Source organism: Melanerpes formicivorus, unplaced genomic scaffold (genome assembly GCF_026170545.1).
Source record: "Melanerpes formicivorus ecotype bairdi unplaced genomic scaffold, bMelFor1.0.p_v2 SCAF_7, whole genome shotgun sequence".
NCBI classification, from domain to species: domain Eukaryota; kingdom Metazoa; phylum Chordata; class Aves; order Piciformes; family Picidae; genus Melanerpes; species Melanerpes formicivorus.
Window position 1 is genome coordinate 20735366 of NW_027142359.1, and position 15421 is coordinate 20750786.

Below are 15421 nucleotides of genomic sequence, written 5' to 3' on the forward strand. Positions count from 1 at the left end.
GCTGTCTGGCAGACTGCAGGCTTTTACCAGATGTTCTCATTTACAAGTACTGTTGCTCATCTCACAAATAAACTTATTTCAAATCAGACCAAAACAGCTTTTAAAAACCCTACTGCATAATAGGTAGAGCAACCAAATATTTCCTTTGCTTCCAGAATCAATCTGAAGAAAACTGGAGTAGATAATTGGTTGAATAATTGTGGTATCAATGTGGCTACTGCAGCAGGAATGGCAGCTTTTATAATGTCTGATTATGATGATTGGGGTTGCAATACATGGGGTATAAATCAATGTCTTCTGAGAGCATCTATCAGCAGACAATATCTATCCTGTGATAATATAGGCAGTGGCAATGATTATTTTTCTCCTCAGAATCTGTCAGGACCATAGGGCCAAATACTGCAAATGAAATTGTATAGTAACTAATAAAAAATGGAAGAAGTAGGAAGCTTTTTCCGTCTCTCTTTTAACTGCTGAGCCTCAGTAAATGCATCTTTAACCAGGCATCAGGCACAGTTGTATTTTCCTGTCTAGTGTGTGAAGTTTTGGGTTTGTCTTTGAACAGCATCCTGGTTTGGGGAGGAGCATTTTCAGTTGACCGATTTTCTTTGCAACCCAAACCCTAAATTTGCCCTCTATTTTTCAGGTCATCGTTTTGAAGTACTGGAATGTATCAAGAGAAGGGCAATGGAGATGGTGTGAAGCGTCTAGCGCACAAATCCTATGAGGAGCAGCTGAGGGGACTGAGGTTATTCAGCCTGGAGAAAAAGAGACTGAGGGGAGACCTGCTGGCTCTCTACAACTCCCTGAAAGGAGGTTTGAACCAGGTGGATGTTGGTCTCTTCTCCCAAGTAACAGGTGATAGGATGAGAGGAAATGACTTCAAGCTATGCCAGAGATGTGGTGCTGAGGGATGTGAGCCTTGGTAGTTAAAGAATGGTTGGACTAAAAAATCTTAAAGATCTTTTCCAGACTAAATGATTCTTTGATTGTCTGATTAATGAGCACTGGTGAACCTCAGTGTGGTGCTGAATGTAAAATCTCACCTGGAACAGAGGTTGAACCCAAAAGGGTGGAAGGAGCCTTCATTGCCCCACAGCTTTCATGAGACCTTGCCATCAGCCCTCACCCATCTATATATGTTTGATCCCCACAGCATGTGGGCAGGGTTTGGTGTGCGGGGAAGTGTGCTAGACAGCTTTCTTTTGCCTCTCCTGGCCTGGGCGGTTAACCACAACCGGCGTGGTGCTGGTGGTACTCCTGAGAGTGCTGCATGTCCTGTGCCCCCATTGTGTGCAACAGAGGGGCGGGTGGCTGGATTCCAGCCTCATCAGCTAATCCCTGGCTTGCAGAGGTGACGTGTCGTTTTTCTTGGCAGCAGCCTTAGACTTGAGCTGCCAGATGTGGAAATACCTCAGAAGTCAAAGGGTACCAGAGCTCCCACTTGTACCCTGAGAGCAGAGTCCTGCTGGTAATCACCACGCTGCTGTGAGAGATGACGACCACTTTACTCAGTTTCCTTACCCTCCAAGCTCTCTTACTCTCATCTTTTCTGATTTCTCACCTAATAACCACTTTTCCTTTTAACCCACAGCACTCTCTATTCTGCATCCATTCATTGCTGTACCTGGTCAGAAGCTTTTAAATTCAGCCAGCACACAAAGGAAAATAAAAACCTGGTGGAATTTCTCCTCAAGGGATTGGCAAGGTAGGTCTCTGAAGCAGGTGTGATGGAGGAACCTTACTTGTCTGCCATGGAACAAGGGGTGGTTGCAGAGTTTCCTATGTAGTAATTTGCCCTGGTTTTGTCCCTGAGCTCCCTTTTGTGCCTTATTCCTCTGCTAGAATCTGAATTTGGAAGGGACTGTGCAATTTTTGTGCAAGGTGCTGCATCTTGAGCAAAGGGGAAAAGTGGCTGGAAAGCTGCCCAGTAGAAAAGGAACTGGGGCAGTTGGTCAGGATTGACTGAACATGAGCCAGTGAATGCCCAGGTGGCCAAGAAGGCCAACAGCATCTTGGCCTGGATTAGCAACAGTGTGGTCAGGAGGACCAGGGTAGGGATAGTCCCCTTGTACTCAGCACCCGGTGAGCCTACACCTCAAATACTGGGTTCAGTTTTGGCCTCCTCACTCCAAAGACATTGAGGTGCTGGAGCAGGTCCAGAAGAGTGCAACAAAGCTGGTGAAGTGTCTGGAGAACAGGTCTGGTGAGGAGCAGCTGAGGGACCTGGGGTTGTTTAGCCTGGAGAAAAGGAGGCACAGGGTAAACCTCCTGGGTCTCCACAACTCCCTAAAAGGAGGCTGGAGCCTGGTGGGATTCAGTCTGTTCTCCCAAGAAACAAGTTGTAGGACAAGAGGAATGACCTCAAGTTGTGGCAGGGGAGATTTAGGTTGGTTCATGAGGAGCAATTTCTCCCTCAAAAGGGCAGCCTGGAACAGACTGCCCAGAGCAGTGGTGGAGTCCCCATCCCTGGAGGGTTTTCAAAGCCATGTAGATGTGGTGCTAAGGGATGTGATTTAGTAGTGGCCTGGCAGTGCTGGGTTAATGGTTGACTTGATGATCTTAAAGTTCTCTTCCACCCTAAATGATTCTATGGTTCTATCTTAACATGTCATTGCCTTTGGGCTTTAGTAAAGGAGGATCCTTTGCAAGGAAGGGAAATGGGTCTGGTTGTGCCCTGGCAAAGGCTCAGCACTGCAGGATATTTTCCTGGAGTATGCAGATGGGCTGTGCACTCTCAGGTGGTGCTACAGCCAGCAGGTGGTGGCTGGTGTCTTGTGGGGGCTCACCTGGAGGGGAACTTCATGGAGACTTGTGTGACCATCACCAACTGTAAATCAGTGCCTGCCATGTATACACCACACTTGCTGTCTTTGCTGGTTGATGGTTGGCCTCGATGATCTTAAAGGTCTTTTCCAACTAACACCATTTTTTTTTTCAATGATACAACTCAACACAATCTCACAGACAATGGGAGCCTTTATTTGGATTATTTTCACTGTACTGACATTGTCCTCTTATGCAACCTTAACTGTAAAACACTCTTGAGATACTGCTTAGAAAATACACATGGAAAAAAAACCCCAAACACAACATATATACACTTCCATAAAAATAGAATACATCTTGGCAAAATCACCTGTGTACAGTGTATTGACATCATTGAACCAAACTGACAGCATCTGGGGAGAAGAATGATGTTTCATTTGCCAAAATAAGAAAACCAAACCCCAGATGTGTTAAGTGAGCTGGGAGTACTGCAATGAATATGGGTTGGAGCTAAATAAATGGCTATAGCAGAACATCAGAGTAAAAAACCAGAAAGTTATAAAATACCTGCTGTATAAAGTAGAAGTAGCCATGTTGGGTTTTGCTCCCAACAAATCATGACACCTCTAAGTTGCACGGAAACCAAACACTGCCAAAAGCAACTCTAGATTCTCTGGCTGAGTTTTCATATCTCTTGTTTCACCGTTTGCAACCCTTAGGGGCAGTGGTGGTGGATGTAGGGAGCACCTGACAGAGCATAGTATAGCCCTCCTTGTATCAGGTATTTAAGAAGACAGAACCACATCTAACAGAGGTGACACTGGCAAACACTCGGCAACCTTTAAAAGATGCGGACTGCTGGAAGTTACAGAGTTGTTTTCTTCTGACTTGCTTTCAGCAGAGGCTGCTCCTTGCTTACTGCTTGACCACATCAGCTCATACTTTGATTTTCTGCTGGGAAGTGACTACTCCAGTGTAATAAATAAAGTAAGTGGGCACAGGTTCTAAAAGTCTTGGCTTTTCCTCCTGAATTGGAACAACAGGGCTGAAGGGGCAGCCTTGGGGAAGGGGGGGGAGGAGGGGGCAAAGAAAAGAGCATAGCACCACTTCCAAGTGAGGTGTTCACCACTGTTTGGCAGGCAGCAGAGTCAGGCTGGCAGTGGTGATGCCCACTGGCATTTGAGAAGGTAAAGATAATGAGATGGGTGTTCAGTAGGGGTAGGCTGACACAGCTATATAGACAATGAAAGTGGTCTGGTACTCAACATTCCCATCAGCGCTGTAGGACAGGGCCCTGACTCCCATGCGGTAGGTCTTGGGCTCTCGCAGCGGGCGGGTGGTGAACACCACACCTTTCAAGTTCTCATCTCTCAGGGCAAAGGGGATGGCTGGGTCCTCATCTGCCATTGAGAAAGTTGTCCTTGGGTGCACAACTTGATCGTGAGTATAGGCAACCAGCCGGATCAAATCCTGACCGGCAGCTATGCCGAAGGGGAGGGAAAGGAGCTTGTATTCCAATGCATAGGTGCTTAGATCACACTCCAGGTCATTGGCTGGGCAGTTCTTGAGACAGAACCTAGGAATAGCAGAGCATGTTAGCCCTGGAGAAGGCAGCATTGGTCTAAAAGGAGAAATTCTTCCCCTGAGCACCCTGTTTCTGCATGCAGTTTGCAACCTCTCTATTGAGGTAGTATGTTCATACAATCCTTATCCACTGACCCTTTAAAGCTGCAGCTTTCATGTCCCATTTTGCATATGTGTCCCATATATGCAGTTTAATGTCCCATTTTCCCTCAACAGGATCATGTCAGTAAATACCAAACAGGTAATTTAAAGATACTGGATACAGTATTTGTCATCAAAGTCAATGGTGTATGTTGTAGTGACCTCTCTCTTCATGTTGAAAAGGTTGTTTTGAACTGCACTGGGCAGCTCCATTTGAGGTGTCTGTGTTAGATCATAAAATGAAGACTTGGAATGAAGAAGGGCAGAGTAAATTGTACTTTGTTAACCAAAAGTCAGGATAGGAGCTCTTTGCTGGCTCTGATTGTCAGGGCTAACAAAGGTCAAAGAACATTACCCATTTCAACTTAAGTCTCATTCCAATTGAGCTTGGTCACACAAGGCGGTTTGTGACTATGAAGCAAGATATTTCCTTGAGTATATTAAAAACCAAATTAATATGTTTTTCTGGAACAGGGAAACAGAGTAACTTACAAATAACAGGAGTTACTGTAGCATTATTGTGATGACTAAAAGAATATTTTAGATGTTTTGCAATTGATGGTGAGGCTCAAGAAACCACCAATCATCAGCCTTACCTTTTGCTACTGTGAGCTTTACTGCTGTCAATCAAACTTGGGTAAGGTTTCTGCTGATGGATACAAGTCAAAGATGATCTTGGGGTGAGCAAAAAGGGGCTGAAAAGAAAACTTACCCAGAAAGAGGCTCTCGCTGGTAGTTTGGTGGACAAGGTGTGTCTATGCACTGGTAGCTTCCCCTCATATTGAAACACATCTGATTTGAGCCACAATTAATGTTCTGCTCAAGGCACTCATCAATATCTGAATGTAAAAAAACACACAAATAATCAGCTGCTGGTACTTGGATGAATTCATCACAGACTGCTTTGGGTTGGAAGGGATATTTAAAGCTCATCTAGTCCAACCACCCCCATCACTAAGCAAGGACAGCTGCAACTAGAACACTCAGAGCCCCAAACAACCTGACCTGGAATGGTTCCAAGGATGCCACTTCTCTGAGCACCTTGTTAAGGGTTAAATCTAACTGGGGCAGCAAAGGCTGAGCAGACAGCAGTGTACCTGCACACAGGGAAATTCTGTCATGGTGTTTGAGACACAGGAGCCACTAGTTCCAGTAATGTCCATTTATTGCTGTTGGCATTTTACCACTGTGCAGGATGGTGGAGTTGTGCAAGAGCTGCCCTACAGCCACCATCCAACATAAACCATAGTTGTCTGCTCACCAGTGGCTAATTAGGTCAATGTTATTTTATTTTGTGCACCAGACAACCTGACAGTATCATTTATTGACTGAGGTGGGTTAAGGATGTTAATGAGTTTGCCTCTAGAGCTGCTGTCTGCTTGCCTGGAGTTCAGTGTGTAACGTAAGGTCATATGAGGGAACACCAGAGATGCGAAGGTCTAACTGCCTCATTTGCTGCTGGGTTATGAAGTGTGAAAGTATGAAATACAAGCACGTCTGAAACTTGACATTTTGAAGTTGAGTCTCATCTAGCAGACTCAAGGAGGTGGCACATACATGAGCTGAACATGGTTTGTGTCTTGTTTATTTACAGCTTGCTTTGTGCACACTCAAGAGGATCTCCATACCTTGACAGGTTTTGCCGTTGGGCATCAGGCGATAACCAGCTGGGCAAACACACTGGTAACTCCCCAGCGTGTTCCTGCATTCATGCTGGCAGCTATCTCTAGTTTCACATTCATCAACATCTGTGGAGAAGAAACACAAACACAAGCAGGTACCCATCAGGATTATGTGAAGCTGGTATTGAACTCAGGTATTTTTTGTACTATTTATATACAAGCTTATGAACAGAGTTGGTGGAAGCTGTCTGGATCTTGTTTTCTGGTGGGGGTGGAATGTGTGACACTCGCATGTCTTTTCACACCTTACTTTTTGATAGAATCATGGAATCAATTTGGTTGGAAAAGACCTTTAAGATTATCCAAGTCTGGGGCTAAACCAGGTCCCTGAGCACATCTCTGCCCCTTTAAAACAGCTCCAGGGATGGGGATTCAATCACCTCCCTGGGCTGCCTGTTCCAGTGTTTGAGAACACTTCCAGTGAAGAAGTTTCTTTTCATGTTTGAATTAAACCTCCCCTGGTGCAACTTCAGGCCATTTCTTCTCATACCACTTGTTACGAGGGAGAAGAGGCCAACCCCCACCTCACTCAAACCTCCTTTCAGGGAGTTGCAGAGAGCAATAATGATTAGTCACCTCAAGTATTAAATTATTAGCCTCACCTTTTTTGATAGCACTTGTTCTAGCTGAAGAGACCAGTCCTGATACAGTTCTGGGAAGAAAGGGGTGTGTGCAAGCTGTACATATCATTGAGGTCATGCAAAGACCTCTCCAAAGAGTGAGCTGGGCCAGGCTGCCTGCTCATGAAGTTTTAGTAATGTGCTCAGGCAATGCCCAGATAAGTTATCTCAGAGGAAGCCCTGATAGTGCAGGAGTTGTTCTTACAGTTAATCCCTCCTCCAGTGCAGTTCTTTCCCTTCTAGACTGATATTCCTCATGCCATGGGGAGGATTTAAGTTCCATATCTGGGAAGACTATCCATAAATGAGGCTGGAAGCCCTCTGCTGTGAGGACTGGCTGAGAAATTCGGGGTTGTTCAGCCTGGAGAAGAGAGGGCTTCAGGGAGACTTTATGGGGCCAAGAAGAAAACTGGAGACAGACCACTGAGCAGGGCCTGCTGTGACAGGACAAGGGGTGATGGTTTAAACTTAAAGAGGGAGATTTAGACTGGAGAGAGTGAAGACATTTTTGGCACTGAGGGTGTTGAGACACTGCCCCAGGGTGCCCAGAGAGGTGGGAGATTCCCCATCCCATTTGTGGCTCTTGGCAACCTGCTCTAGTTGCAGATGTCCCTGCTAACTGCAGGGAGGTTGCACTAGATGACCTTGAAAGGTCCCTTTCACCCCAAACCATTCCATGATTCTGTGGTGAAATGTTCTTTTAAACTTTGTTTCTAACCTCCCTGTCAAATGGCAGTACCAGACCACCTTATGTAAAATGTCCAAAGCAGCCCACATCACACAGATCAGGCACACATCATGTAGAATTCTAATTCCTTCTGAAACATCTGCCTAGCTCAGGAGATCAATAGGTACCCCACTTGAGTTAGTCTTGTGCCAGAGTTAAGATTTGCACAATTAAAACAGTGGAAGGAAAGGTTTTGCTTCCCCTCTTCTGGTCTGATAGACAGGGTCATTTGGGTGTCCTTTGCAAACTAAACAGTAATTTTTCAATTCAGATGGTTGTTCCAATGAAACAGAAGGATGAGAATATTCACCAATTCCAACTGGAAACTGGGGTGAAGACCATGGATTGTAGCTTAACCCTTTCACCAGCAGTAGCAATATTCCTAGGTCTGTCAATTAAACACATATTAGCACATCCTATGGCTACTGACATCTCTTTAGAGTGACGATACAGGCTTTGATGTCTAAGTTCCTGGACTTTTTATTCATAAAAGTATATTTATGTTGTTTTATCATTATATACTGGGAGATAATTGTAGCAATAACTCTGGCTATTAGAATCCAACTGTCTTTGTCCTTGAAGGATATTGTGTCATTACTATGGGTGCTAGGCTGAGGCACCACAAACTGATGTCTTAAACGCACTGAGCCAAGCACTAGTGAGCCTCACACTGTGGAACCTCAGCCCTGAACTCTGCACTATTAGCACAAGACAACTTAGACGGAAATGTATTTTTTCTCTCAAGATACTCAAAACATGAGCAAGTTGGCAAAATCTGGCTTAAGAGAAGCATATTTCAAAAGATGCCTTATTTTTATATCCCTGTCTGTGTGTAAAGATCCCTTCTGCAAGACAGAGCAAACCCCAGCACAGAGCAGGGCACAGCTCAGGTCTGTTTGGCTCTCAGGGCAGGACATGGACATGCTTCAGGGAGGCTGGGTGGTGCAAGTACCTGGCTCTAGACCAGCACTTACAGAGGGTCCAGATCCACAGACACCAGATACTGCTGCAGAGAGAAACCTGACATCTCTAGCTTTTTAGCAGTGGTTTGTTGGGGTCTTTGTTGCTTGCTTTGGTTTTAACAACTTAATTTAATTTTGTCATATTTAGTACAAATCAGTCAAGTGCTGCAGGCTGCTGTTCCTTTTGACTTTCACCAGTGGCTGAATTAAATTTTCAATACCTGTGAAAATGGCAGCACTGAAAAACCCCAGAAAAGCTCCTTAAGTAAGAAGGGAGCTAAATGCTTGGTAGTTCCAGGTGCCAAATTCCTTGGTCTCCTGTTGGTCTCAGGGTATGCTCTGAGGGTTTGCACCTCTTGAAAAGCAAAAACTGGGGAACATCTTGCCTGTTCCCACAACTACTCTGCTCTCATCATAATGGGACAAGAAGTGGCAGTGCTGTCATTGTCACAAATCAGGACAACCCCCCTATCTGTGCACTTAGAACCACTTTGAATGTGTTACAATCCACTCTACATAGTACCTACCAGGAGTTGCTAAGCTTCTGTCTCTATAGCCCCTATGGCCCTGAGCAACAGTGCTGTAGCAGTGCTGCCACTGGGCACACTAGGGCCAGTGCCATCAGTGGGAGTCTGACAGAAGCTACATCCCCAGGATTAAACTGGGCTTACTGTTGTTTGTTGAGATGTGATAGAATGCACAAAGGTGAGCTGCTGTAATCAGAAGAGTGAGAACAGCAGAGAGAAACAAATTGCAAACACACAACAAACAGCACAACCAAAACAGGTTACAAGGAGGAGGTTTGAAAACATTTTTGCTATGCCATGCTCAGGAGAAAACAACATGCAGAACTCTGACTGTTTATCAGGACACCATGGAAAACCCACAGCACCACAAACCATCAGACCCTGGTGCATGTGAAAGAGCACCTTCTGAGTAAGGACCAACACAAGAGAATTGCATAGATGAGACTGACATTTACCTACACATCTGCCATTTCTTGCCTCATAGCCTTCAGGACAAGTTTCTCTAAGGTTCCTTCTAGTCCTGGAGAAGGGGATTCTGCTGTTCCTATACTCTGAGAAGGAGCTGTAGAGATTTGAGGAGTGCCTGTAATACTGTTGAGGTTGATAGTTGTCTCTCAGAGGGGAGAATTGAGCACGGTTATAGCTATTGTAATAGGCACCGTAATTGGGCAATCTCTCCAGTCCAGCGCAAGATTTCCCATCACCTAATAACTGTTGCCCAGGCGGACAGACACACTTGAAGCTGCCGGGGGTGTTGGTGCACTGAAAGGCACAGGGCTTAGGCACTTGTTCACATTCATTAATGTCTGCTCATGTGACATGATCCAGAGCCACAAACCATGTGGAAAGGAGAAAAAACAAACAAACAACAACACATGACTATACATCTGCATATACATTTGTACTTAGCTCAGGCTGTGGAACAAACTGAAGACAGACAAGTCAGAGCTTGAAGGCAGCAAAACATGGAGAACACGATGCCAAGTAGGCAGGTGAGGCTGTCCTCTACAGTAATACTCATTCATTCTTTCTCTAAGGCTGCTTGTGATGGAAGGAAGGACAAGAAGTCTTGCCTTGAGTGTTACTGAAGATTAAGTGTGGCTATAAACTGGGAATCCCAGGTCTGCTCCCCTGCTTTTAAAGAAGCAGGGCTGTGTGATAGCTTGAAAGCTGCTGGCTGTGGTTCCTGCTGGATATCAGAACAGATGCACACTAAGAAAGAAGTGACCCTTAGGCTAGTCATAGTGCCAACCATTGTGCCAGCCATAGTGCTCCACAGATGGGTGGGAGAAGCTGTCAGGCCCTTCTTTAAAGGAGGCCACTTACCAGGGAGCATTCTTGAGAAGTACAGCATGAGAAAGTCACTCCAGCTGGCAGAGAAGGAAGTTTCAATGCTCTGATGGGGTTACTGTGCTCTGCATCAGGGGTAAAGGTGGGTCTCAAGGGGGTGTCACAAGACCACAGGGCGAGAAGGTCAGGTATGTTCTAACCTTTGCTGTTGTTATGGGGCGCTCTAGCTATGGAAGAGTGAAGCCTTAACTGGAAGTATTAATTCACTTTTGTACAATTAACAAATAGATTTATTTTCCCTAAGGAATTTTGTGTAGGTTTTTTTTTGTTGAAGCTCTTTTCCCTTTTAAATTGCAGTCCACAGTCATTTGGCCACCTTACATCAGAACTGAGCAGTGAGCATACAAAGGAATGGAAAGGATGTAAGGTGCAACATGGTGAGCATCCTTCACACAAAGTAAAGTTAATGTGAGTGCTCTCGGCACTGTAGGGCCAGGGCTTCTCCCACACACTAGCAAAGACATTTCCTAAGATTTTCAGCATGTTACTTCAGGCCCAGGTGAAAATTTGACACATATGGTGTTTCTTTCCAAACTTAGCCATTCTTTACTAGAGAAAGAGAAAAATCTCATTCCAAAGAGGCATGTGCACTTCCACAACAGCCAACAAATAACCTTTTACTAACCTCCATAACAATATCTCTAATACTGACATCTACTAGAAACCTTTTCTTACTGGAATTTAAAGATCTTAGTAGTGGCTCAAAGTAAGGAAAGTGTGTATCCTTTAAATTATTTACTATTATTATAGTTATTAATAATTTTAAGTCTTATTTTTATTACTATTATTAATAATAATTATTTTATTGTAAATATGCCATTGTGTTATTGCACTTCATTTTGGATGCCTCTGAGCACAGTATTCTGAGCACAGACTGTACCTCTCCAAGGCACATGATAATAGCATTTTTAAAGTAATCCTCTTCAGAAATGCAGTAGAATATTAGACTGTGGTTTTATTAGGTGTTTGATACTTTCTCTATTTTTAAAGTTTTAAACAGTTTTTCACAGTATCACCAAGGTTGGAAGAGACCTCAAAGATCATCAAGTCCAACCCGTCACCACAGACCTCATGACTAGACCATGGCACCAAGTGCCAGGTGCAATCCCCTCTTGGAGGCATTAACAATTAAATACTTGAGAGCTGGAAATCCAGGGATAAATGCTACGATTCCATGAATCACTGCAGAGCATTGCAGCATTTCCCAGCTGCTCTTTCACAATCACACAAGTGAAATGTTCTATACTAGTTGAAATATCATTAGGGTGATATTGTCAGGTGTTTGTTACAAACAGGAGGACTTATTTTTTAATGCAGACTTTAAGTTTATGTTCCTTTGTTGTGGGCTGAAGATGCAACACTAAGTACTCATGTACATACAAAAATACTGAACCTTGCTATTTCCTTAGCACTGTTTTCTAACTGCTGAGTTGAACATTCTTTACCTGCACAAAGCAGACAAGAGATGTGCGCTGTACAGCAACACGAGTCCTTGGAACAAGTTGTGGGTAAGCAATACAGAAATAGTACAGAAATAACAAAGGAAAAGTGGTGGAAAATGGAGCAGTTTCTTTTGTAGAATGGCCCTGTGCAACAGAAGCAAAATGGAAAGCAGCAAGTGGCTTGCACTGACCCTGTGGCCATCCCTGTGAGCAGTGATCTCTTACTGGTAAGCCTGAGTCTCCACTAGGCAGTATCCCTTTGGATACACACTGTGGATATCAAATATTTACAAGAACAAGGGAAAATAAATGACACTGAAGCTGAAATAGCTAAACTTTCCTGCATTCTTTACCTCAAAGACTACAAATTGACTTTAAACTCCAGATAGCCTTGCACCTGTCACAGGCCAAACTGCTTTATATCAGCTTTTGTCGATGCCCTTCCCTCTGTGCTATGGGATCCTGAGTTCCAACATCTCATCTGGGTAATATCTATGGGTGTTGTGATGGCAAATAAGCTTCTTGTCTTCACTGTACTGACAGGGAGCTGAGGCTCAAAGAAGTTTATACAAGGCAGGAGTGGCACAAAGTTCAATTCTGCTTCAGTCTGGGGCCCAGTTTCTATTCAGCTCTTCCTTGTGTTCATTGGAGGAATACAATCCAGCATAAATTCTGGCTTTTATGAACATATCTGAACTAATATCTTTGATGCATTTGCAATCTGCTTTTAAGCAGAAAAAAATTCAAAGGTGCATAAAGGTCATACTTTAAAGAGGGAGCATTCAGTGGTCCTTGATCAGAAGACAGCTTTAGGGCAGCTGCTAATGTTTTATGTAAATCTGTAGCCCTAGACTCTATCTCATTACTGTCAGAAATTTAAATGGGTTTAATACATGTTAAGGAGCCTGGGAGTGATTTTTAGTTCAGCAGAGGCACAGTTGGTAGAAGTAATGTCTTGGTCCATGGCCAAACAGTTTCTCGCTGCAATCGAATCTCTGGAACTGGAATCAACTTCATTTAGTGTCACACACCATCATTCATCAATCATTACCAGGACTGATCAGCTACTCCCCATTCTACATAAATACAGAAAGAGTGACTCTACGTGACCCTAGTGCCATCCTGAGGGTTGTTAAATACCAGGGAAAGTGTTTTATCTCTCTTGCTATCCCTATCAGAGCTATGACAGCACCTTTAAATGCTCCACACGTGCGGGGGAGAAAGCTTCACAAGTTTTTACGTCCAAGGCTTCTGCGTAGCTAGCACAGGGGAGTAACTACATGGTCAGCATTCCTCCTCTTTCCCTGCTGTGACCCCACCCAGACCAGGAAGAGGAGCACTGAGTGATCAGCATGTAGCAGCTTCCTCCGCCCTAACTACAAGGGAAACACCATGGAATCACAGAAGTGGATTGGAAGAGACATTAAAGATCACCTAGCTTCAATCCCCCTGCCATAGGCAGGGACGCCTCCTGCTAGGCCTTAGCCAACTAGGCTCAGAACATTTCCAGGCTTGGAGCCTCCACAATTTCTCTGTGCAGCCTGTTTCATTTCTAGTAGTTGGTGAGTGTGTTTGTACTGTTTGCCTGTAGAGGTGAGTTCTGGGTGTATCATGCCTCTGGTGACACACTTCTTTGGGATGTTCCTTAGGGAAATCCACACCACTCCCTGCTCAACTGACTTCAGGTGTGAGTCACTGCAGTCCAAGGCACATTCCATTGTCCAAGCAACTAATAAATCTGTCTGGATTTTTGTAAGTGAAGTTTCATGTGGAGCAGTAGCTTGCCACCAGTGCTCTGAGACCCTCACATGGTTTCTCTTCAGTGTCTGGACTTGTTACCATGTCCATTTGGAATAACTCATTTCCATTTGTTTTGAACGGGCCACTTTGGGCACTTCAGAGCAAATCTGTCCCTATAGCACAGTCATCCAGTGGCAGAGCACTGTTGGATGTGTTAGAGCAGAAAGGCCAGCCAAGAGCAGCAGCAGCTATGGCACTGATGTGACTGGACAGCTTACCCACACAAGGTCTTCCAACTCCCTGGGACCGATATCCCCTGGGGCACACGCAGCGGTAGCTCCCTCGTGTGTTCTCACAGAGCTGGTTGTAGCGGCACTGGTGGGTTCCATCCCGGCACTCATCGATGTCTGCAAGCAGCAAGGCAAGGGCAAGGAGTCAGGAGGCTTTTATTGAACCTTCTTCCAGCTTAAAACCTCTTCATTTAGGAAGAATGCAGCTGAGCCACAAATGGATTTGGCCCTCCAGATAGATTTGTGCCTAAATATGTGCAAACCTAGAACTAGATTGCGTCCCAAGATTATTTTAGGGAAAGACCTGATCATTGTGCCCATGTTTACCACCACTGGACAGCACATCAACACTTCTACTCACCAACACAAGTTCCATTTTCTGCTGTGGTCATTCCACTGGGACACAGATCGATGCACTTATAGCCACCACGGGTGTTTTTGCAAAGCTGATCAGGCCTGCAGACGTTCTGCCTGCATTCATTCACATCTTGGTCAAAAAGAAACAAGAATGGAAATGAACTTGCTCCCTGTGCTCCACTCCTGCAGAGCAGAGCAGTCCCACTGTGTGCATGCATTTCATGCATACTAAGGCTCCCTTCCACATCAAAGGTTTCATTTATAAAGGTTTCTGATAAAAATATAGCAACAAACACATGAACTACGTCCACTGGGAAGTGGGAATGAGGAGGCAAAGATCCAATCATACCCGTGCATTTTCTGCCCTTGAGCTGGTATCCTGGATCACAGCCACAGTGAAAACTTCCTAGAGTGTTGAAGCACCGCTGATGGCAGGGGTTGGACTCCTGACACTCGTTGACATCTGTTGAACAATAGAGATCCTTGGTGCCACAGCTGGGAATTGTCATTTACCTGAGTAACATTTTGGCTGAGTCACCATTTGGGACTCTGCTTTGAGCTCTGCTTATTACCCCAGGGTTTGCTTCTCTCACTTCCTTGTAAAATAAAATGCAGGTGGAACACACAAGAATATTGGGTGATCCCCTGATAAGATTTTAAACTCATTTCTAAAGGAGGAAACAGCAAAAGGCTTAAACACCCCCAAACTCAAAACAAACAGCTTCCCAAAACTCCAAGTCCCCCAGCCCTAATAATGAACATTTAGAGACACCATATTGAGAGCTGCATCTATTAACAAGTTCCTCTCAATTGTGTGAAGGACAATGCTATGAGTTGATGACAGGTGACACCAAACCCCACAGGGCTCTCCATACCTTGGCAGCTGAATCCATCAGGTGTCCTCCTAAAGCCGCTCCTGCACCTCACCACGCAGCGGTATGAGCCAATGGTGTTCTCACACTCCTGGCCAGCATGGCAGCTGTGTCCACCTAGGCCACACTCATCAATGTCTGCGATTAGAAACAAGCTGTAAACCTCACTGAATCGCCATGAAACACAGGGGAAGTGGTGGCATGAGCATGCTCAGCTGTGAAATGCTTCATTGCAGGTATGTTCGGGTGTGTTGGATTTAGGAACAAGCAGGCACTGGAATAGCTGCCCAAGGAGGTGGTAGAGTCACCATGCCTGGAGGTGTTCAAGAAACCTGTGGACATGGCACTTTGGGGCATG

General features: G+C 44.8%; 1 protein-coding gene and 1 long non-coding RNA gene across 2 annotated transcripts in view; one reads left to right on the forward strand and one right to left on the reverse strand.

Annotated features, from left to right (window-relative positions):
* Window positions 1-767: 767 nt before the first annotated feature.
* On the forward strand, window positions 768-11076 carry LOC137442486 (uncharacterized). The gene is made up of 5 exons (XR_010987694.1): window positions 768-827; window positions 1595-1708; window positions 6089-6310; window positions 9927-10004; window positions 10660-11076. It is a non-coding gene; the product is annotated as an uncharacterized lncRNA (long non-coding RNA).
* HMCN1 (hemicentin 1) overlaps window positions 2962-15421 on the reverse strand; it is a 206510-nt gene continuing 194050 nt past the window's right edge. Inside the window, exons 100-107 of the mRNA XM_068141310.1 lie at window positions 15067-15201; window positions 14541-14654; window positions 14196-14321; window positions 13823-13951; window positions 9468-9818; window positions 6123-6242; window positions 5207-5333; window positions 2962-4345 (exon numbers count right to left, since the gene is read on the reverse strand). Coding sequence (XP_067997411.1) covers window positions 3979-4345; window positions 5207-5333; window positions 6123-6242; window positions 9468-9818; window positions 13823-13951; window positions 14196-14321; window positions 14541-14654; window positions 15067-15201 — 1469 coding nt within the window. The 3' untranslated portion in view covers window positions 2962-3978. The remainder of the gene's footprint in view (window positions 4346-5206; window positions 5334-6122; window positions 6243-9467; window positions 9819-13822; window positions 13952-14195; window positions 14322-14540; window positions 14655-15066; window positions 15202-15421) is intronic.